At 42.8% G+C, this 22,811-nt stretch overlaps 1 protein-coding gene across 12 annotated transcripts in view; it reads right to left on the bottom strand.

Moving 5' to 3' along the window:
• The window catches only part of REEP1 (receptor accessory protein 1), a 64,139-nt gene that overhangs the window by 33,678 nt on the left and 7,650 nt on the right, over window positions 1-22,811 (bottom strand). For 7 of the 12 annotated variants that reach the window (XM_086891409.1, XM_023925695.2, XM_023925692.2 and 4 more), the window contains exons 2-3: window positions 3,435-3,507; window positions 565-641 (exon numbers count right to left, since the gene is read on the bottom strand). In XM_086891409.1, coding sequence (XP_086747535.1) covers window positions 565-641; window positions 3,435-3,507 — 150 coding nt within the window. Of the gene's footprint in view, window positions 1-564; window positions 642-3,422; window positions 3,508-22,811 lie in introns of all 12 variants that reach the window. The other 5 variants (XM_086891404.1, XM_023925693.2, XM_023925691.2 and 2 more) reach the window with 1 other exon arrangement.

Genomic DNA, 22,811 nt, shown 5'->3' with positions numbered 1-22,811 from the left:
TTCTGGCAAAGGTCACCAGGAATCCTTCCACTGGCACCAGAGAGCCACATCAGTGCCGACTGTCATTGTCCTCCATAAAACCAGAAACCCAGCCTAACCAGGAATATGTCTGGCAAAACATCCCAGGAACAACCGCCCACACAGCAACCTACATAGTCTTGTGCTGCAGGGCTGCTTGTACCTGATTCACAGCCTGTGTATTTACTGTAGGATACAGCCAGGCAAGTCTAAAACTCTGCCTGTAGCTAAATCAACTGTTTTTTATGTGATGACCACTGAAAGCATCCAACTGGGCAGTCAGCTGTGCCTGACAGGCAGGGCCTGAGACTCCAGTAATGATTTCCCACTAATGAGATATCACTGAGCCTTTCCACTTTCTTGTTTTTCCTGTGACAGCACTGAGAAAGGAAGCATGTCTCCTGCAGACAAAAACCCTCTATGCACTTGAAGCTGCTGAACCTGTGCACAGGAGTCAGTGCACATTCGTGTGCCTTTTTCCCCCTTGTAAATATTTCTATTTTCTTTTCATCTCATGCCAAAGAGTCTCTCCCCTCTGGTGCTTACCAGCAAAGAAAGATATCCGTGAATGTCTCTGCTGTCGTGAAGAGCGCGAATATGATCCAGTACATCATCCACTTGACCTGGTAAACAAAAACAGTCTCAAACTATCTCTTACAGGCACAAGTGCACAGAATAACTCTCATGGGAAAATAAATTCTTACCCCCTCACCCTCTCCATTGTGTATTTAGCAATTACTGTAGACTTGAAGGTGCCAGTTTGCCCCACTTAACATGTGTCAGATTAACACGGTCCTTGGGAAGGTGACAGCGGCCTTTAGGACTGGTCTTAGGAAAAGAAGAGCAGCCTCTGTCCTTGCAGAAACTCCACTGGCCAGTAGAACGTGACAGCTCTATCACAGGGCTTTAAAAATCTCACTTGGCTCATGTTAATAGCAAATGTTAAAATAAAGTTGTTGGCCGAACTCCAGTTAAGATGCAATTACTTACATAATACCTACAGCCAGGAAAAGGCAAAAAGGTAACTGCCTATCCTGTCACCCAGGGTTCAGGAGCAAGATCAACTCACCACAATTTACTGCCTCACTGGGCAGCTCTGGAGTGGTTGTGACTGCTCCCACCCACACCCCATGGAGTGACAAAGGAAAGGGCAATAGTTTAAATCCCTTCCCTGGGGCTTAGAGCGGACTGTTTTACCTCACACTGGTAGTGAGAGCATGTGCTGTGATGTCTCTGTTCAACTAGAGAAACTCCACTGTCATGGATGATGTTTCCCTTTGGGAACCAGCAAGAGAGCCTTTGGGGATGGTGACTTGGTCAGATAAACTGTAGTACTTCAAGTAATTCAGGAATTTGGGAATTTTTTTCACTGAACACTAAATGGCATCTAAACTATCAATTACTCTGAAGTATCTAGTACTGGTTCTTCTTAGGATGGAAAAAGGTGGTGAGACGAAAGTTGTTAATTTAACTGGCAACTGTTGTTTAATTAGGTGCATTTGAAAAGGGAGGTCCCTAAGCAGCTTTGCTGGAATGTTAGAAAGCTTAAGGAAGCAAAACCCATGAAAATCAAAGAATTAGAGAATTGGGCCATGTTAGCTAAGGGTGGTACAATTGCAATAGACTAAGGAAAGGTTGGAGGGAAGACAGTACAAGAGGGATACCTACACCAGGTGCTGCTCTGGGGAATGGAAGATGGAGGCACCAATAAATCTGGATCTCACCAGCTTGGAAATGATATCCCCATCTTCTCCCTGATACAGTGGGGGCAGTACTGATAATCTCCATTTCCCTGTAGGTACTGGAATTATTCCCCGAGCACCTGTCACTCTGCTACGTAGCTGCTCTCCTGGGATTTATATTAATGTACATATTTATATTTATATGTAGCATTACAGAAATAATGGCACTGCCAAATGCCTGAGAGCATCATCTTCCCAGAGCAGCTTCTGACAGACTTTTTATGTAACTGTGACTCCTCAGAGCCTCAGTGCCAACATGGCTCTCTCAGTTAGACATTACTGCCAGCAAAACTTTTAAACACAAACCAAGACCTGGTGTGGATGGGCTTGGATCAGCCTAAAACATTCATCAAAATTACTATTACCAAGCAGAATAAAATTACATTAGATTGATAAAAGTTTTGATTAATAAGTGAAGGTTCCTCCCATGTCATTTTAAATTATTACTTAATTTTTATTTTTTTTTTAATCAAGCCTTAATGGATACATTGCCACAACTGCAATGTTAAACTGAAATCAATTGTAAGGGCAGACGAGATCAGTTGTTCTCATATTTGCGTCACAACCACAAGTGTCTTGTGAGTTGATGTGAGTTCCTCACTTGATGTGAGTTCCTGTTTTACAATTGAATTTCCAACAGAAATTGGACCCTTCAACAAAATACCTTCCAGAAAGGGACTATGGAAATGTTAAGTATCAGTGGCAGACACTGCTTGGAGATGCCTGTGCACATCTTCAGCATTTTCAAGCAAAGCAGCCCTGAGAAGCACACCTGTGTAAGGGCTGCAGAGACATTTTGCCTTAAGTATCTGCTGTGTTCTATAACACAATTCTCAAAATGCCCAAAAACATTTCCTAAAGGAGGAAAATTATAGACAAAACTCTTAGCAGCCACAGTGAGTCCCAGATTGAGTTTCCACTAAAGATTTAATGGGATAGACACCTGTGCTGTTATCCAGATGAGAAAATGGGCTTGTTATTCCTGGGATCCTGAGAAGATTTAAGAGTCAGTCTTCTGGATATCTGGAGGCTGAGCTGGGTTCAATGAAGTTAAAAGAGCTCAGGTTGTGAAGGGCAATACAAATCTTACAGGACCCCAACAGCTTCCAAGTGCTTATGATTCTCCTTCATTTCACTTTCCCTGATGGCCCCATATGCCTTTGGTAACCAGGGCCCAGGGAAGATTTTTCAGCAAAAAGAAAAAAGAGAGCACACCCAGCTGCCAGACCTGCCTGTAAATAGGTCGCTCTGCAAGGAAGGATGTTTCTGTCTGAGGATTCAGCCACATGAACTTCGAGTTGCCTCCTCTTATCCTTGTTTTGAATGAATGGTTAAAGCTTCAAGGCTTTTTGAAAAGGCTTTGATTTATGCTGCTCTTCAGAAACAAAGAAGAGCACACAAAGCTCTGGATGCCAAATACCTTTTAAGTCAGCTTATCTCACCACCAGAGGAACAGCAGACATTTGTCAAGGAGCACATCCACTCTGCACTGGAGCCAGAAGCACAAACCCAAGCCTCATTTATGCCTAGCAATCAACCAGCCCACCTTCAGGCCAGTCTGCCCCTTGCACTGCTTTATAAGCTTTCCCAGAATACAGGCAACACCTTTCCAATGTGGTGAGGAGCAGTCTTAGAAAACAACCCCCCAGCACAGACACAAACCTCATTACTCACATATTCTTTGATGTCCTTTGATTTCACGGCTTTGTAAGAATAATATGCGGGGTAAAGTGTGCCAAATATAAGCCTGGAAAAAACAAACAAACAATAAATGGATTAAATTGATTTCCTGTCAGAGAGAAAGACTTTTTTTCCTCCCTGTGTTTTAAATGTGGTTTTTGCACTGATGCAAAGTGTTGGGATTTAAGCTTGAGTGCACTAAATACAGTACAGTACAGGAGTGATTTTGCATCACTGAATTCAGAGCATCTGTTACCAGTGACTTGAATGAAGAGAAGAGATTCAGGACGTTGGGGTTTTTTTTTGCAATGGTTTCCAAAGCTGTACCTTACAAGTAACACACAAAACAAAACAATCAAACCAAACGAAAAAGGCCACCACCACACTTTCAAGAGGAAATTAAAAATCTGATCTTGAAACATACTGTGACACCAGGAATATGGAAATATTGCTTTCAGAGAAAGAATTATTTGTCTAAAATCTCTTCCTCCTCTGTTCAGTACTCTGAAAAGCTGGCAGATGATGAAGCAGGATCCAAGGTCTACTGGTGCAAGGATTTGGGTACCTTATCCTACATTAAACCTGGTATAGGGAAGAACCCTGCACTGTTCAGCAAAGTCAATTTGGGCTCATGAGAGGAGGAGGAATCTGCCCACCAAGGTACACCAACATGGTCAGGCCTAAAAGTCCCAGCTCTGCTGTTCTTTCAGACAGCTTCCTTTCATTTTCAAGTCTGAAAGGGATGCTGTCAGCTTCAAGATTTCATGTAAGAAAGAAACAAGGATCTGTAAGTTAAAAATAGCACCACTGAGAAAAAAATGTGCAGTATTTTTTATACTAGGTTCTCTCTGCATCACTGCCTACACGCTTATTCACTTGGATTATTCTGGACGCAAGCATAGGCTTGTCAAAACCACTTTGCCCTGCCCAGGTTTCAGTTTTATTCAATGCAGAAGGATGATGCTGCAAAGTCTAAATTTAATAGATTGCAGGGTAATGTTTACTGGCTTGCAACTACCCATCTTCCCATTGAAGCTTTTGCTTTAAATTCATACAACTGTTTTCTCTGCTCCTGGGAATGAAAATGATCAATGTTTCAATCCCTAATTGTGGAGCCACACGGATCTGCAGTCATCTTTTTCCGCCCTGCCAGCAGTGACTGTGTGCCTTGGGACTCGTAATTACAGTCAAGTCCATTACGTGCACAAGACATTAAAAATTAACACTCTGGGATATGGTGCACCATCGTACTTCCCGGAGCTCAAGAAGGTATTTATGAAAGAATGGGGTGAGCCAGCACACATCTTGATTTCCAAAGCAGTGACCAAAGGCAATTTGCCTGCTATTCATCATGCTCAGTGTAGCATGGATTAGCAGAACCTGAAGCACAATGCAGACTTCAGAAAAGCAGCTACTGAGTGAGGAGATTCAACATTTTACAGAGACATCACACTGGTTTCAAAAAAGCTTTGCTGGAAACAGTCAGCTCCGAACCTATTTCACTCAGAGAAGCCTGTGCTATCTGCAAGGATCAGACACAAACACTCAGAAAGATTCTGGGAAACCAAAAGTGTTTTTGTCCCTTGCAGTATTCCACCAAACAGCAACATGGGTTAAGACAAGGATGAACACACAGATGATGGCTTAATCCTGTTCTCACTGAGGCTAATAAATACTCCAAGTTCAGTGGTAGTGGGACCTAATCCAAAGAAGGTAGAGCTCACAAAAGGAAGAAAGCTACAATATTCAGAAAATAACAGCTGAGCACATGAAAAATATTTTTGGCTCTCCTTATAAAAAGCACTGCAATGCTGTTCTTCCTTCTTGGTCTAGGCTGGCTGCTATCTCACACTTTTATTTCCTGCAAATAATCACTGAGTGATTGATATTCATTTCCTCAGTTTGTGCTGGTAACAGAAAGTCACTGGATCCTGAAGAAGCAAATGGTTTATAGGCATACCAGAAAATAATTTGTTGCAGACAATAAATACTTGGGAAAAAAAATACTGTGAGGGAAGGAAATTGGAATAATTTTGCATGTGCAGAGCAATGGACAGTTAATAAGGTGATGTGATCTCCCTAAACTGGAGATTGAGAGTTTCACTGATTTGCCTTGCAGTGTGTTGTGTGCATATATGGGCATTTATTACTGCTGTGGTTTACCAGACTGAAAACTGTTTTAAGGAATGTTGGAAGCCAGTCTTCTCACTGCTGTGGGTTACTAAGTGGCTTGGAGTCACTTAAGCTCTGGACCATCTCTTCAAATGGAAGACAAAAAATGTTTGGGCATTTTTGTAAAGCGCAGTCAGGGTTTTTAAGACAATATTTGCATATAGCAATATTCCAAAAAGTCTCTCGAAGTTACTGTCTTCACTTGACTTTGGATCAGAATTGAGCACAATTGATTTAATTCAAACACACACATCAATCCTCCGTCTCTTCTCTCAGTTCCTGTACCCTGCTGAAGACAATAATTCTCATTTCCCCCTCATCCAAGCTTCCTGTGTAATCAAAGTTATTGTTGATTCCTGCCTTCCTTCATCTCCATGCTCAGACTGTTGCCAAATCACTCCTTCTGCACGCTATACACAAACCTGAGGCTGATCCTTTGTCTCTCCTCTGTCCCTTGAAAGCCATAAAGTCTTTCCTTGTCCAAGTCTCCTTTCCACCTCCTTTGTGTGGTCTCAACCCCATCAAGATGCACCAGTGTATAAACTTCTCCCCCCTTTCCCAGTCACCCCCAATCCCAGCCTAACAAGCTGAAGTAACTTATCTTTGCTTTCCATGCCTGAAAAATTTTGTTCCTAACCACTGTTGGTTTGCTCTTTTATCACCTCCTACCTCAGTCCCTTCTCTCCTTCAACGACTGTGCCACCACCCTCTTCCTCTGCTGTTCCTTGCATGTATTCTCCCACACCCTGGAGCTCCTGTGCTCATGCTCCCCCATTGCACATCAGTCCCTTGCCTCCAAAACAAGCTGTTCCCTGGCAGTCCTCCTGACAGCCCCTAGTTTGAGAGACAGCAGCCCAAGTGCAGCCCAACTCCAACCATATCATTTCCCCAGGCCTCCTCATCTCTATATTCTTCTTCTGCAAAACTTCTGATGTCCTCTGAAGCAGATCACAGGATCTTCAGCTTTCTTCCCACAGCCCAAAAATCACAGGACTGCCCCTCAGCTCCCTCCCACTGCTGCCAGCTGACCTGGGACTCAGATGTGCTGTGACTCCATCTGTGTTACAGGCATTGTCTGTCTGTCTGTCTGGTGCTGGCCAGACAAATTAATGACCTACCTATGGACTCAGCAATGCAGCTTTTACCTCCTCGCAGACAGTGCTATAAAATAATAATGTCCTATGCAGCAGCTAATTCTTAGGAATAATGTAGGAAATTTATATTTGAGACCTTTCTGACTGATCTATTTTGGCCACAATCACTTTGCAGATCCAAAAGTTTTGCAACAGTGGAAAAACAGACAACTTAAGTCTCATTTCCTTAGGAAACCAGAGTCAACCCACTCCCCACCCATTTCCATCTTTCAAAGTTTCCTTGAATGGGCTGTGTACCCAGGAAAGCCTTGGCCCTTTTACCTCCAGAAGCAGATATCCTCATCATCAAACCTCCCAGAGCTTGATGTAGAGTAGTTGCTACATTTAAAGCTACAGAATAATTCTGTAGTCTGGGCTAAAGCAAGCACACACACTCAGGGCATAGAGAGAGGCAAGGAAGTGGTGACATGCATCAGGGAGTTGGGAAAAGCTCACTTGAAGCACTAAACAAATAACCACAACAGCCTGACAGTTCTTACACTGTTCTGTGCTGGAGGTCTACACCAATTACAATCACCTTGAAAAAGGACAAAACAGCAGCTGTAAAGAAATCACTGAAGAGTCAAATAATTGTGCAAGAACAGGCAAAAATCTAAGCAAAAGGTCAGTCTGCCTAAAGAATAGGATAAGGATTAATGCTGAAAATCCTATAATCCTATTAGGCACCTCAGCAGCAGCAATCCCCAGTCTGGATCCTTACATGTGCTCCTGGTCATTCTTTGTCAAAATAGAGACACAAAGGCAGGAGGGGAAAGAGAAAGACAGGGAAAGTGGAAGTGCACTGGGGACAATCCATAAGAGGGACTGTAAAGGCTGTAATTGTTTCTTTTGCAACAAAGACAAATAACTGAGGTTATTTACTCCTCCTGATGCAGTGTGAGGGGACGATCAACTCAATAAATAAAACAAAGGCAAAAGGAGGGGAGAAATCTCCTCTATCACTGGGAGATATTATGTGGAATGGATGAACTGCATTTATTAATATAATTACATTATGTAGGACTTGGGGTTTGGGTTTCATTATTCAAGTTTACCATTAAATTACACAGGAAAGGATGAAGCTTCCCATATTGTGAGGTTTCCTGATTGTCAGGAGAATAGTAAAGCAATTGAACTGTTGGCTCCTCTTTAGCAAACCCTGTCATATTCCAGGGGAGCAGCTGCATCATTACCAAAGTTCCTTCTGTCTCCACTTACCCAGACAGCCCCAGTCAGACCCGGCTATTTTATCCTTCTGTTCCTTCTCTGGATCTGCTGGAGCAGGGTCGGACCATCACAGAGCACAGGCTATCCCAGATGTGACAGTATTCCTGATAGAATTCTAAGCTAGAGTCTGGGGAACAGCCTCAGAAATGCCACCACGACCTGGGAGGGTCTCACAGGACATCTCGAGTTCTGATTAGATGATGCTGCTTTCCTCATGGAAAAGTCATTTACCCACAAAATGAACTCTCATAACTCCATAAAGTAGCCACTGAAATAAATGGAAAGGCTCTCAGTGATTCTCAGAAGTTCTTGCCAGGACTCAGGTTACCTCCAGAAATGCCTACACATCCACTCCCTTGAGCATTTTTAACCACAGGGGTATTTTCTGGGTGGTAACTTGCTGTTACAAATATACCGGCATGGGCTGTCTACATCCCAAGCCATCCAAGTTTTGCTCCTCTAGTTACCATGCCACCAGCAGTGTTTGGGCTGTCCAAACACTTAGAACATTGTACTACCACAACACAAATAGAACAGCCCTTATTTTGCCCATAAATAACAAATGTTCCCATTTCATCAGCACACAGCAGCCAAGATGGCAACTTCTGCTCACAGGGATGGACACATTTAGGAATCACTGAGACATTTCCTATTTTCTCAACATGTTCACTGGCTAGTGCATGCTTCTTACCCTGAGAGCTGAGCTGTCACCATGCCAGCATTCCTCAATGATACCACCAAGAGGGGTGCCAATAGGTTTGTGTTCCTTATTATCAGTCCTAATTAATGTTCACACAGTGCCACAGATTAAAAATAAACGGCACTGCCTTCTCACTGAAGGTTCCCGGTTGAAATCCAGCAGTCAGGGACGTGAAAATTAGCAGTGCACAAGGTCAGGGAAAGGGTTAATTTGAGTCTCTGGACAGGCCAAATGATTGATATTCAAGAAGGGGCTAGGGTGGAGGAAGCACCAGCTGCAGAGGAGGTTCTGGGCTATATTCCCTAGGAGGTGTCTCCTGCAAATTCTTTGCAGTCACTGTGCAGCAGAATGGTGGCTCCAGGGAAGTCAGGAACTCGCCTGCTCACCCCTCAGGGCAACAGCTGACACCATCCCCACCTTGGGCCCCAAGAGATGTGGATACCTGACCATGCCAGACTGACATCCTGATACACTCTGAGAATACTCATGACAAAAATATCTCTTGAGGAAAGCACTGGGTCCTGATGCCCCTGAGACCGATTAGGCTCACTTCAAACTCCATTTGCAACTTGAATCAAACATCTTTATGAGCTTGGTTCAGTGCCCAAGGACAAATGTGCAGGAGTGCCCATGTCACTCAGCCAGTCATGTACTGCTGTTGCAGGTAAAGCTCCACTTGCACAGCCACCCAGCACACCCCTCTGCTTGGGAAACATTCCTCTGCACCTCTGCAGCTCCTTGGTGACCTGCTTAGCTCTTCTGACCTGCTAAGACCATGTCCTCACATCTGCACTCCCAAAGCATATACACACCCACGCCAAGGAGGCAGAAGGCAGGCCCAGGAAAGCTCTGTGTCTAACACAAAGATGCTCTGCTTTCCATCCAGATCCACCTCCGACTTCTCATTCAGGTTACTACAGAAGCAAAATGAAACTTATCTTGGTTAATGTAACGTAATGGCTGCTGAAACCCAATTGCTCCTCCTGGCGTAACTGCAGGACACAGGGACGCCAGACTGGCCTTCCAGCAGAAACAGCAAGTCAAGGACTGTCCTTGATGCTTCTAATTTAAGCAGTCTTCATGTTCCCAAAGCAGCACATACTCCTCTCCAGTTGACATGACCCTTTTTTGTTTTCCTCAGCCAGGGCACTCCTCACACAGGAGCTGGCAGATGGCCAGGCACAAACAGGTGAAGAAACATAGCAGAGGGGATGGGTGGAAAAACTGGCCTTGGCCAGCCTGGAGCTGTCAAACAACTACACTTGGGTCACAACAGCCCCATGCATTTGGGGGCAGGATGGTTTGAGAGGCTGCTCAGCAGAAAGAGACCGCAGGGTGCTGGTTGACAACCAGCTGGAAATGAGCCAGCAGTGTGCCCAGGTGGCCAAGAGGGCACAATGAATTCTGGCCTGTGTCAGCAATAGTGTGGCCAGCAGTTCCAAGTAAGTGATTGTCCCCCTGTGCTGGGCATTGGTGAGGACACATCTCAAGTGCTATGTTCAGTTTTGAGCCCATTGGTTCTAAAATGACGTTGAGGTGCTGGAGCATGTCCAGAGAAGTGAAAAAAAGCTGGTGAAGGGCTTAAAGAACATGTCCTACAAGGAGGATCTAGGGAACTCAGGTTATTTAGTCTGGAGAAAGAAGAGGCTCAAAGAGACCTCACTGCTCTTTAGAACTGACAGGAGGTTGTAGTGAGGTGGGGTTGGTCTCTTCTACTGTGTCTACAGTGAAAGGATGAGAGAAAATGGCCTTAAGTGGCACTGGTGGAGGTTCAGATTAGATATTAGGAAAAAAAATATTCACTTGAAGAGTGGTTAGGCATTGGAATAAGTTGCCCAACGAGGTGGTGAGTCACCATCTCTGGAAGTGTTCAAGAGATGTCTGGATGTGGCACTTGGGGAGGTGGTTTAGGGGTGATGGTAGTTGGGTTGGCAGTTGGACTGGATGATCATGAAGATCTCTTTCAACCTCAATGATTCTGTGAACTATTAGACTTGTTCACATTGAAATCCTACATTCAGACTGGTCTAAATAAGATAAACTTGTCCCCACTGTTCCCTTTTCCACATTTCCTGTTATAGGAAGAAGGTAGAAATGCTTAAATAACTCTTACTGATGGAGGGACCTTGTTAAATATTGTGATTGTTATGATAATGCACGTGATGCCTACTAAAGCCTGACATTCCTAGAAAAACTATCAGCAGTGAAGGGTCTTCACAGGGTTATGTATACATGGGTATCCTTGAGTATCATATTTAAAGTCCATTCAAGATTAGGCAAGTACTTAACCCTTCCCAGGGTTACTGTTCCAGACTTTCTTCAAACTCAGGCAGAATTCCACCAATTTACACTCAAGCCAACACTTTAAAGTTCTCTTTCCAGTCCTTCAGAACAGAGAATGCCTGTGTAGCTGCTATAAAAATACCCCACAGCTCTGCAGCTATTTTAGGAAGCAAATTCCTTGCAGGTAGAGGCTTACTAATCTGGTCTGTTCTACTTCATGCTGCCTTTAGCAAAGCTGCCAGGCCCAGAGCGCTGATGAGAGAGAGGAATTTGTTGTCACCCAGACAATGTTTGAAAGAGGGTCTGAGTGGGAGAGTCTGAGTGGGGCTGGTGTGGGGCCTGTGAGAAGCTGCAGCCAGCAAGAACACAGTGCCTGGCACACCCCACGAGGCTCTGAGCAGCTGCCTGTGAGAGATTGTGTTTCGTGGGCCTCGACAGAGGCATTTGCTGCTCCTCCCTCTCCGTGCTCCAGCTCTGCAGCCCCGCAGGAGAAAACAGCCTACAGCACTGAGCTTACTCCCAGTGCTGGCACAGCCCACAGCTTCATCACTCTTTTGGGGAAGAAGAGGTAATTAATCAAAGTGTGATACTGAGGGCAATAAAATCTGTGCCTTTTAGAGAAGAAAACATTTCTGTTCTGTGACCGGGTCAGATCTTCACAGCTCCAAAAAGGCAGGGCTCAGGATCTGTGAGCTCTGACGCTTTCCCTATCCAGTACTGACTGTATAGTTCGGCTCTGAGGGCTTTGGTTTTTTCCAAGCCAAATAAATGGCAATTTGAAAACTAAATGGTATGTTTTAGATGGGAAGGGCTGCTTTTCCTGACTCTGGAGACGGTGATGTTTATATGGGAAAAGGCTTTTTTAGAAGCACTGATATTATATTCCAGAAATGACAGATGGTCCAAAATCTGCATTGTGAGTTAGCCTACAGATTTATGGTAGGCTCATGATATGAAAAGGAACAGAAAAACCTATAACCTAACCAAACTAATTTCTAGACTAAAAAAAAAGGTGGATTGCTTATCAACAGAGAATCTCCGCATTATTTTCATAGAAAAGCACATCATATTGCAAGTATTATTTTGGAGTTATTTTGACTGATACTGTGTGAATCACCTTTTAGGAAGTGTAACCACACACAGAAACTCTCCTAATTGAGAACATAATCCTACTACATTCTCTGTATATGAAAACTCAGTTCAAGTTATGGAAGACTTCCACCATCAAACCATAAGTGTCAAACCACTGTCTGAGGAAGTGGTGAGAAACACAATAGTTCCTGTTCTTCCACCCCTCACTGAAAAACAGCTTTAGACTTCTTGTGGTGTACTCATGGGACAGAAAACAGGAATAAAAAATTAAATGAAACTATAACACATCCAAATCAATTGCAACAGAACCTCCTTAGAGTACTATTACTTCAGCTTCCCAGGGACAGAACATTATTGGAAGTGCTTAACTAAATGCAAGGAATATTTCAGCTCAATGTAATTTCAAAATTAAACCAGAAGATCTCTTTGGCCCAAATATTCAGCTAAAGCAATGAAAAATATTGACTTTCCATGCATTACCAATTACTCAATCCACTGTAACAAATCAAGCAGTCCCAAGCTTGCTGTGAGTACCTCTGGGTCTTGGAGCTCTCCAGAAGCTCTCAGAGGACAGAAACCCAGGGTAGGTCTCTCCACTAGCCAAGGAGAGCAGTTTGGTACAGAAAGAGATGTCTGGCACAGTCACAGACAGCTTGGAGAAGAAATCTTACTACTGTTCCAACCCCCATGCTGTGAGCAGGGCCACCTTCCACTAGTATGGTGGATATGGTGGATGCTGGTAAATTAACAGTAAACAGTGTAACTCCTTCCATCAGGAACTGACTTTCTTACATCTCTGAGGAATCCAGAACATGAACCAAAAAAACAGAAGACCAAACATTTTGAGGGACCAGATTAACTGTAAAAAAGTGGCACCCAACTCAGTTGTAACCTCCATGTTCCAGAGCCAATATCTGCCTCCTAGTTAAGTAAACAAACAAACAAAAAACCCATTCAAATCTTTAAAACATTTCTTCTCATTTTGATGGCACATTTCAAACAAGGATTTCAAAGTGCACTATATTATTGACATGAATATCAAAGTTGATGGCATTACTATTGATTTCTGATTATTTCATTAGTGGTTTATGTCTATTTTAAATTACAAGAAAGTGAGAAGGATGAATCATATCATGACCTGAACAGTGCCCAGTTTTCAACTTCAGTTTTAAAGCAAGAGAGTATAGGAAAGCTAAGGCAAGATGATTCTACAGGTAATTTCAGAATATTCAGCCCAGCTCCAGGCTTTGGTTAGCATGGGTATCAGAATGCCACATGCTAAATATAACAGCTGCAAAATTGCCGGGAGTTCACAGGCCATGCAGGCCAAGTTTCTCTTTCTGGCCCACATACATCAATTGGCATTTCTTCTGGGTACTATAAACACTTGAGGGAGTGGCTGGGCACCTGCTTTCTTACTAGGACCTGCATAATTTTTATTTTAAAGCAAAGGAAAACAAGAAACTGTCATACAGCTTGAAAAAGAGACTTCTAGTCTTTTCTCACAGGTATTTCACACGGGTTTCTTGTGTGAATTTAATAGAGTTCTTTCCTCTGGGGTCTTTTCTCATTTCATTCATCCCTTTTAATCCCTCCATTTTGTACAGCTAATAACAGCATTGTAATGAAATGCATGGTGCAACTGAGATAAATGTGAAGGCAGAGATCTCCAGCTGGAGCTGAACTGATATAGAGCAGCCTCCAGTCTAACCCAGACATAAGGGAGACGAAAGCAAAAGGAAACACGCCTCTGTTCTGAAGCCATGGACCACTAATGAATAATCAATCAGATCTGCTGAATTCGGCTTCAACTACCAGGACAACTCTTTGCTACTAATTAAAATAAATTAGAAGTAAAATGACCGTTTAGTGGCTAATCCTAAACCATGGTGTTAGGATAAGTGGTACAAAACAACAGCTGGGAGAGCCTAAACAACAGCCTGGCCTGGCACCTCTCAGGGCTGTCCCAGGGCAGCATCAGCCCCACAGGGGTGACACCAGAGCACTTCACAGTCTGGGGGTGATTAATACCTGCAGGGGTATAAGACTCATTATGGGATGCACGGGCAGACAGTGGACTTGGGCTCACACACAGAATGAAAAGCACACCAAAATGACAGTACAGTGGTACCTCTTGTTTCACATCTTCACCCACAAGAGCCATAATGTAAAATACCTACTGAACCTCTGAAGTTCTCCTTAAGAACACATGGGACAGCCAGCACCTAGCACTTTGGCTTCTGAGCTTCTGTTGATAATGCTCACTGCAGAGCAAGAGCACTTACTCCAGGGTTGAATCTGGTTGAATTTAGATTCAACCCTGGAGGAACCAGACTAACCTAGGAACAAAGGAGCAGCACCAATCCCCTGCCAGAGATAAATCATAAGCCCCAGGGCCTGTCCAGTCAGATTTTCAGTATCTTCATCTCTGGACTCATGTCTGTTTATGTTTGCTTACCCCTGCTTTGAAGAATTATTTTCTTTATATATAATCAGAATTTCCTTCGCTGCAACTTGTTTCCATTGCCTCTCCTTCTTTTGCTGTGCCTCCACAAAAAGCCTTCTCTGTAACAATCCTCCACATTTTTAAAGACATCAATGGCATCTCCCCTTCACCATTTCTTATTAAGGCTGAACAAACATCCCACTCATCTGTCCTACTGCACCATGAACTCTGACCCTCTTCCACTGGACTAAATGCTGCCAAGGCCCTCCTTTTACCAGGGAAACTCAAATGGGATACTCTACTCCAGCCAGCAACTGCGACATCTCCTCACAGTTGCAAAATAAAGGGGAACAATAATTTTCTTCAACCTGCTTTAATCATCTTAGTTAACCCAACCCTGTGTCGAGATCTGGAGGAGATCTGGAAGAGAACAGCACTACATCATTCCTATGATCACAGGTACAGCACATCCATTCTCTGAATGATGAAGAGATTCTTCCTTGCTGCTTGGAGAACCTTCCTCAGCCCCACCACACCCTTTCCCTTGCAATTGGTCCTGTCCCCAAGGAGCTAAGCTGGGGAATACCTACTTGGTTATTAAGGGAAGCATGTGAAAAACAGCACCACGCTGTCTTAACTCTGGGACTTAACATAGAACGGGTGCTGTCAGCAGAGCTTAAAAAAAGGGGCAGGGAGATGAAATGAATATTTACAAACAGTGCTCTAATTCTCTTGCTTAGCCATTTTCGGTGAGCTAGAGGAACAGCTAGATTTCCCTTATCTCCACAGCCATATACTCACAGACAAGGCTTTGTGTCATTAACTGTGCAGTTTACTTATAATGGTTTTATGGTAATGTTGCATGATCTATTCTTACACAAAGCCTTGAGTAGAGAGGTCATTATCAGCTTATTTACCTCTATGCCAAACACTATGGCCCAAGGTACATATCTAGAGATAAAATGACACATCCTTTCTTCTGCTGGAGCTTGGAACCTCACAGGGAAACTAAATTACCCATACATAGCCAATAGTCATGCTATGATAATTTTTAAAAGGATCAGGGGCTGCAAAGCCTTGATCAAACTAAAATTGATTTGAAGGGCTTTCTTAAATGACAATCTCCTCCAGAGCCCCTAAATTCATCCTTTAGAAGCTGGAGAACTGCATTTTCAGGTTAAATGAAGAAAGATTACATGAAACTGATCCTAAGAAAAGTTATATTCAGTACTATTGAAGGATTGACCTATGTTAGTAGCTGGACAAATTCATACTCCAGGGTCCAGGAATCTTTAATTTTTCTGATCTAATAATTCTAAAAGGCTTTTCAGGACTGTACCTGAGGACACAGCAGTACCCTATGCACAGAAATACCAGCACCTCCATAAGTCTTCACCATTTTCAATTAGTTCTCTCCAAGTCTTTGGGAAATCACTGAGTTCTCAGATCCCCTTTGCACATTTTGGTTCCACATCAGCCCAGCTGAGCTTTCCCCTGGTTGGACATCCATCATGCAATGCTGACACACAAAAGCTGCATCTCTTGTGCCTTTAACTTGCTTGGGTTGGGCAGGATATTGTCACTGTTTCTGGCTCAGAGCATACCAGCACACAGTGTGGGTGGGCTAAAATACCCCAGGTGGAAATTCAGTTCCCAGCCTCCAAAATTCATGCCCATCCCCTCACTTGCACTAGCACTTGCATATTGCTCAGAACTGCAGCTGAACTTAAATATTTCAGACTTGCAATTCACTTTGCAGGTGCATGGGACAGATACATCTCATGCAATTTGTACAGAGCATTCTAAAATATATTTGGTTTTGCTCAGCAAAGAGTATATATGTACAAGTGTATATGCATCAAGACAGAAATACTGAAACTTAAACACATTTCCTTAGCCACTCTGGAATGATTTTTACAATGCAAGTCTTCTCTTCTGAACTTGGAAATCTCTCTCCGTCTAACTTTCCTACACCATGATTCACCTCACAACTGACTATACTTCTGCTACAAAAAGACAATTCCTTCCCTATTCCTCCCAAATAATTTTATCTTTTTAAGTACCTCCAGGTTTTGTATTATTTGACCAATATTAAATTTCTTTTTAAATTTCTGGTATTTTCCAATCTTACTATAGCTTCTCCCTGAAGCTTTCCTGTTACACCAAAGACTAGATTTTGGTACCTGTAATATTATAGCTAGAAAGTGAAGTTTGTGTTTTTAACTAAAGGTAAGAGAGAGAAAGGGGTTTCTTTTTACTTCCACTGGTTTTTACAGCATGACTACTATTTACCTACATTACATTTTTTTAACAACCACCTATTACCTAAATTGCAGGCAAGACTCACTAGTGAGGACAGGTATCTACTGAAGCATTTCATGGCACAGCAGCTCATATTGAGAGCTTTACAATGACATCTGGCAATCTGAGATTTTGGACAAAGAGATACCTAGGATAAAAACTTTCAGAGAAGGCTGAGGTGACAGATATCTACACATTCCATTCACCATGCTGGAAAATAAATGGCTTTCACCACTGGAAATCAGCAGCTTGTTCACAGTCCAGGCAGTGTGAGATCTAGAAAGAGAAGTCACAGCTTCCAGGCGCTGCTTCTGTGCCACCCCCATCATCACACAGTGAGACAACCTCACTGTGAGCACATCTTAGCAATTCCCACATTTGCTCATTTATTCTCATCAGGTGATCTCTTGGAAGCAATTACAGGAACATTTCCATTCAAAATAAAGTATCAGACAATAGTTTCTCAGAAAAGTGCATGCACACAGCCTTGCAGGTTCAGAGTACAAATCCAAATATCTGATGCCCAGAGATCCATGCAATATACACACAGATTATAGAAGTTGGGATTTAAAATCCAGTTCCACAAAAGACATCAGGTTTTTTAATGCCTCAAGACAGCAGTATTGATATCCAGATACTCAATCCTCCTTCTGACAGAAGATGTCATGTTCCCATTTGCATTCAATTTTGATCTCTCACAGACTTCTCATATGTCTCTGAATTTCAAGCTTTAGCTGAGAGCCCTAGAGAGTAAAAGGGATAAGTCATGCTGCTCTCTTCTATTCTGCATTTCCCCAAACACAAATGTGTTCAGATCAAAGCCTGTGACACAGGCACAGCTCCATCCCTACACCATGAGGAATGCCACTTTTTCTTGGCTTGGGTAAAGAGCCAGTGCATTGCACAATGCTGAACGGAAAAGGCTTTGCCTCACTTCTTTCTTTTGGCTTAGCGATTTCACCTCTTTTCCATTCTCACCTTCCCTCCCACACATATACCTTTCAGCTGGCAGCTACTCAAAATATAAAATAAAATATAAACTTAGGATTGGCTTAGGAGCCAGATGGAGACTTCACAGAAATAACTTGAGAGGAAAGCAAAGGGGAAGACAGCCAATTCTTCAAGGACCATTTCAGAGATTTCTAAATAAGCAGCTGCTTGAGAAGGCAGCTTGTACTTTTTGTGAGAACGCCCACACTGCCTGCTATCTTATGTATGCTTTTCCACCATTTCTTATTCATTAATATTGCTGGTTTAAATGCCACAGTCCAGCGTTTGTTCTCTTTCCCAGGCAAGGGGATTCACACATAAGGATGACAATGTTGCAAGTGCCACTCTAAATAAAGCCTTGCTATTTTGAAATGAAATGGTTAAACTGTTTCAAACACATGTATCTGTATAAAATGTGTCTGGAGAATTGAATTTACACAGACTTCAGCCATTTATGGCCTGACTGCCCAGAGTGAGGTTTCTTGGTTTCAAGAATATACATAAATTATAATAGTGTTTGAATAGGGACATGATTTGTTACAGCCAAGTATCTGCAGACCTCAGCAGAATAATAATTGAAAAAGAATGCTGAGCTATTCCAGTGGCTATATAACACATCTGAATGCAAAAAGCTCGGGACACATTTTATCAAAGAGATGAAAAATATCTCATCTATAAGTAAGTCCTTGGGGGTGGGGGGTATGATTTTACAGAATGGGTTTACACAAGTTTGAATATGAATTGCCACAAACTACATGGAAAGCAGACTGGTTCACTTTCCAGTACCATGCAAAATCAGGCATAGTATTTATAAATTTAAAATGCATGTCCTGCTTCACGGACAGCAGACAAGAATCTTACAGTGGCTGCCTGCAGTCTCTCAAGCAGCTCTGCTGATTCTGCAGTGATCTAGGAACAACTTGTAGAAACAGGCAGAGGGCGTGTACCATCAATCACATGTGTCACATCCCCTCAGGTCCTGAAAATGGCTGTCAGTGAGCTGCTGGGATTCCAGGTTCTGGAAAGTCAGCAAAGCAGCACTGGTTTAAGGCAGTCAGGATCAGGGATGAGCAGCAGCCATGGTTAGCCAGCACCCTCTGTAACAGAGCTTCACACAAGGGCACAGACACAAAGCATGAGAGATTACAGTTTCTACCTGCCTGATGTGATTAGAGTAGCTTGAAAAATATATGTGCTAGGGTGAAAAAAGGCATTTGGATTCTTTAGATTGAATCTAAAGAGAAGGTGGTCATGCTCTTCACCCTCAGCTTTCAGTGGGTATTACCACTTCTTAGACAAAAGTCCGATAGTGAGGCTCATCAGAGCTCCAGAGGTGAGGTCAAAGGTGTCTTGATTACTGGCTTTGGGATAGCCCATTTGATTGACTTTGGTTGCTGAAGTGCAGGTAAAGCAATATTCCTATTTAGTGATGAAATTCCCAATACTAAAATGAAAGGATCATGCCTTTAGGAGCCCTCTATCCTTGGTCTATCATCACTCAAAGGGCAGTTTAACTCAAAGCTCATAAAGAACACAAGTTCTCCATTGAATTGGCCACCCTCTGTCCCATAATATTCAATTTTCTAGGATGCAGCTGGCACCCTCTACAAGGCCCTCACCATTCTGAGCTACAAACACAAACTTAGGTCCTCCACCTGGGCAGATTTACACCACTCACTGACCTCAAAAAAGTAGCACCAGCTGACACAACTTGAAGCTCTGGTATTGCCCTAGGAATGAGGAAATTATCAACATTTGCATAGAAACAGCATTTTTCAGCTATTTATTTAGTTTGTCTCCATAAAATCCAGCCTTAATTCCTCAGGTTTACCACAAACAAGGACTGGGATTTTTTGTGGCAGCTCTTCCTAAAATTTGGCAATGCACCCCTTAGCCTACTTATAAGGGCAAAATAAAGAAGCTGTAATTATTCCAGATATGAACTCTTTTTTTTCTCCCCTCATGTACTGAGACTTCTTTCTTAGAAAGTTACATTCAGAAGCTTTCTATTGAATTCCATCTTTTTTGTTTGGATGATCACATTTCATTTCAACACAGGTTTTATAACTGATCACATGGCTGTAAGGCTTTTTAAACACATAAAATGATACACCCATTTGACAGATTAGAGGAAAAGAGTTTGTGCAGTTCCTTATGGATTGAAGTACCTCCAAATCTTTTAAGTGAATGTGTGGTTCCTCAATTATCTCTAAGTGTTTGGGTGCTAAGCCATCACCATGAATTCCCATTTTAGAGCCAGCTGTAATCAGCTGTCACAGAACACACCATACACAAGGTTCTCCACGCTGACCAAATACTGATGAAACCAGCTTTACTCAGCACAGTGAGATGGGAGATCACAAGCAAACACCAGAATAGGCAGTAGAACACAAGGATTTTTGCAGACCTGTTCAAAAGGACCACAGAATTCTCTGTTGCAGGCTCATGACAGCTACAGCTTTATAAATATCCAGATGTGGATGTATCTATGAGATAGATTATATCCTGAGAAAGAATCATTAGACCTCAGGTTCTCCATGAATCGTTAGAATCAGCAGGGGATTGGTTTGACTGACTGCACTCTGACAGCTAAGAAAGGAGGTGAGCACAGTATAACAAGCATGAGACAATTCCTACAACATCTATGCAGGAAACCATTTACTCTTAGTTCAGTGTTTGTGTTTTTAAGGTATATTTTAAAACAGCAGCTTCCTCTCTGCATTTGCTCCTATGAGAAAGACCCTGTCTGTATATAGGACAGCAGAGTGTGTTACCATGGAAACTATTATGATCTAGTTAAATTCAACAAATCTAGCCTTATGGGGTATATTCCCCAGAGTATCTCAATTTAATTATTAATGTTCTTTCTAAACAGCAACATCTTTCTATCTTGACTGAAATCCTTATAAGCAGAATGAAAACAATAAACCTGGAAAGCAGAGTCTTTTGTTCAGCTACAAAACAGGTAAAATTAAGCCAGGGAAAACGCAAACAGCCTCCAGGCTGCCCTGACAATGTGTTTTAATTCAGACCTAGGCAAATTGTTTGGAAGGGGGAAAGTCTTATTCAGTGCTTCTGTCCATCATGCCCCTGGCCTTTCTGCTGTGATTTCCAGCAAAAGATACCAGCTAGGATAGTGGATTTTTTTGCAGAGGAATATGCTCAGTGGAATCTAAACACTGATCATCAATTCATTTTCATATAACCACCTGTCTTGCAGTCATTCTCAAGTCAAACCATTCAATCTTTTTCCATTAAATACGTGACTAAACTCAAAGCCTTTTAGCGTCAGGGCAGCTCCAGCATCCATCTCTCTCTTTCACATGTCACCATGAATTCTGCAGGTGGATTTGGAAGCCAGATGTTATTGAACCTGATCTAACACCGGGCATAGTTTCTTGTGGATCACATAACCTGGGTGGCTCATAGGCCTAGTTTTAGTTATGCACAGATCATGTCCCCCAAAGTCCACAGCAGAAGAGGCAGCAGGACAAGCAGAACCCTTCCATGAGCAGAATGAAGCTCAAGAGCTCCAATCTGCTCATCCTCAAAAGGGGCTAGGGCAGAGCACAACCCAGAGCAGTCCTGTGGGAACTGCCCAAACTAGAACAACCACCTCATCACGAGGGGTGTTTGATGTGACTTACAGCTGGAGAGAGCAGCTCTCCTCACATGCTCACAGCAAGTGTCACACATTTGTGCTGAACACACCAAGACAAAGGTGACCATGAAATATTGTGGTGAATGGAGGAGGTCATCTTCCTGTGATTGTTCTGCTCTTTACCATCATCAGGTGATTCCCATCTGTTCTCCCTGCAAGGGTGTTCTTCCTGAAATGCCACACAAGATTCCTTGTTTTACTTCTCCATAAGGGCTCCTCAGGGACTGACAGCCAGGAGAGCTCTGCCACAGAAGGAATTTGTCTATGTAAAGCATCCCAGAACACCCCATGACTTCTGACCATTGGCTTGGAAATTTCAGCTCAGAATTCATATTTACTCACCCCTCCAATCCTGCTCCAGTTGGGGGACTTCATACCCACATCAGGCTCTCCCATGTGAAAAACAGAACTGGTAGTTTACATGGACAGAGATTATCACTAAGACTATTTTATAGTTACCAAATTAGGAAAGAATAAACAATTTGCCCTCTTCCCACAGGGAATTTACAGCACTGCAGTGAGTCCAGGTTCTTGGTATTCTCATATAAAATCTGCAGCACAAGCACTTTCCTTGTATGAGCCTGGTTATTGGTTATAAGCCTCCCTCAAAACATGAGGCAAGAAATGTCTGACAGTTTTTGGCTTTCCTGTGTAAACATTTATTTATAGGCTGGAAACAAGAAATAGAATAAATGAGCTGAAGGAAGTGGCAGTATGAACTCAACAGAACAGAAGTGTAGGAGCTGCAACCGTTCACTAATGCTGATAGTATTGGACTGCCTGGAAACTTCACAGGCAGGTACACACATGGTCCTGGCATCCCTGGGATCTGCCCAAAAAGGCACAGCATTCCAGACATGAGGGGCATTCTTTGTAGCTCCTCACAAATAGGTTCTGCAATATTAGTTTTGTTCTCTTGTAAAATTTGACATTTTTGGAAAGCAAAATATTACTATTGGCTCCAAGAGAAAGAAAGGGGAAAGAGAGACTGCAGCTTTACTGACCAATTGATTGATTCCTTCTTTGAAAGTGGATATTTATTTATTTATTAGCAATTAGTGCATGAGCAGTAAGGAATGCAGCAAGCAGCATTTGAAGAAACAAGCCTTTCCTAAGCACGAAACCAGCTGTTCCCCTGTCACTGCCAAGAGTAAATCTCCAACTTGACACCCAGTCCTCTGCCTCCATATAAATGTGTGTCGCTTCTGAAACATAATCCTTGCTCTTCATTTCTACTTACTGTACAGCTTCTCTTTGATGCCATCCCTGCCCTGCTTCTGACTCTGTGACCACTTTTACCAGCCTGCGGATCACTGCTTTACCACCCAGAGTAAATTAAAATCCCTTGCTCTCCCCTTCTCTTGCA

The sequence above is a fragment of the Cyanistes caeruleus genome, chromosome 5, assembly GCF_971803275.1.
Source record: "Cyanistes caeruleus chromosome 5, bCyaCae1.hap1.1, whole genome shotgun sequence".
Classification (NCBI taxonomy): domain Eukaryota; kingdom Metazoa; phylum Chordata; class Aves; order Passeriformes; family Paridae; genus Cyanistes; species Cyanistes caeruleus.
This window is presented reverse-complemented; position numbering and strand designations above follow the sequence as displayed.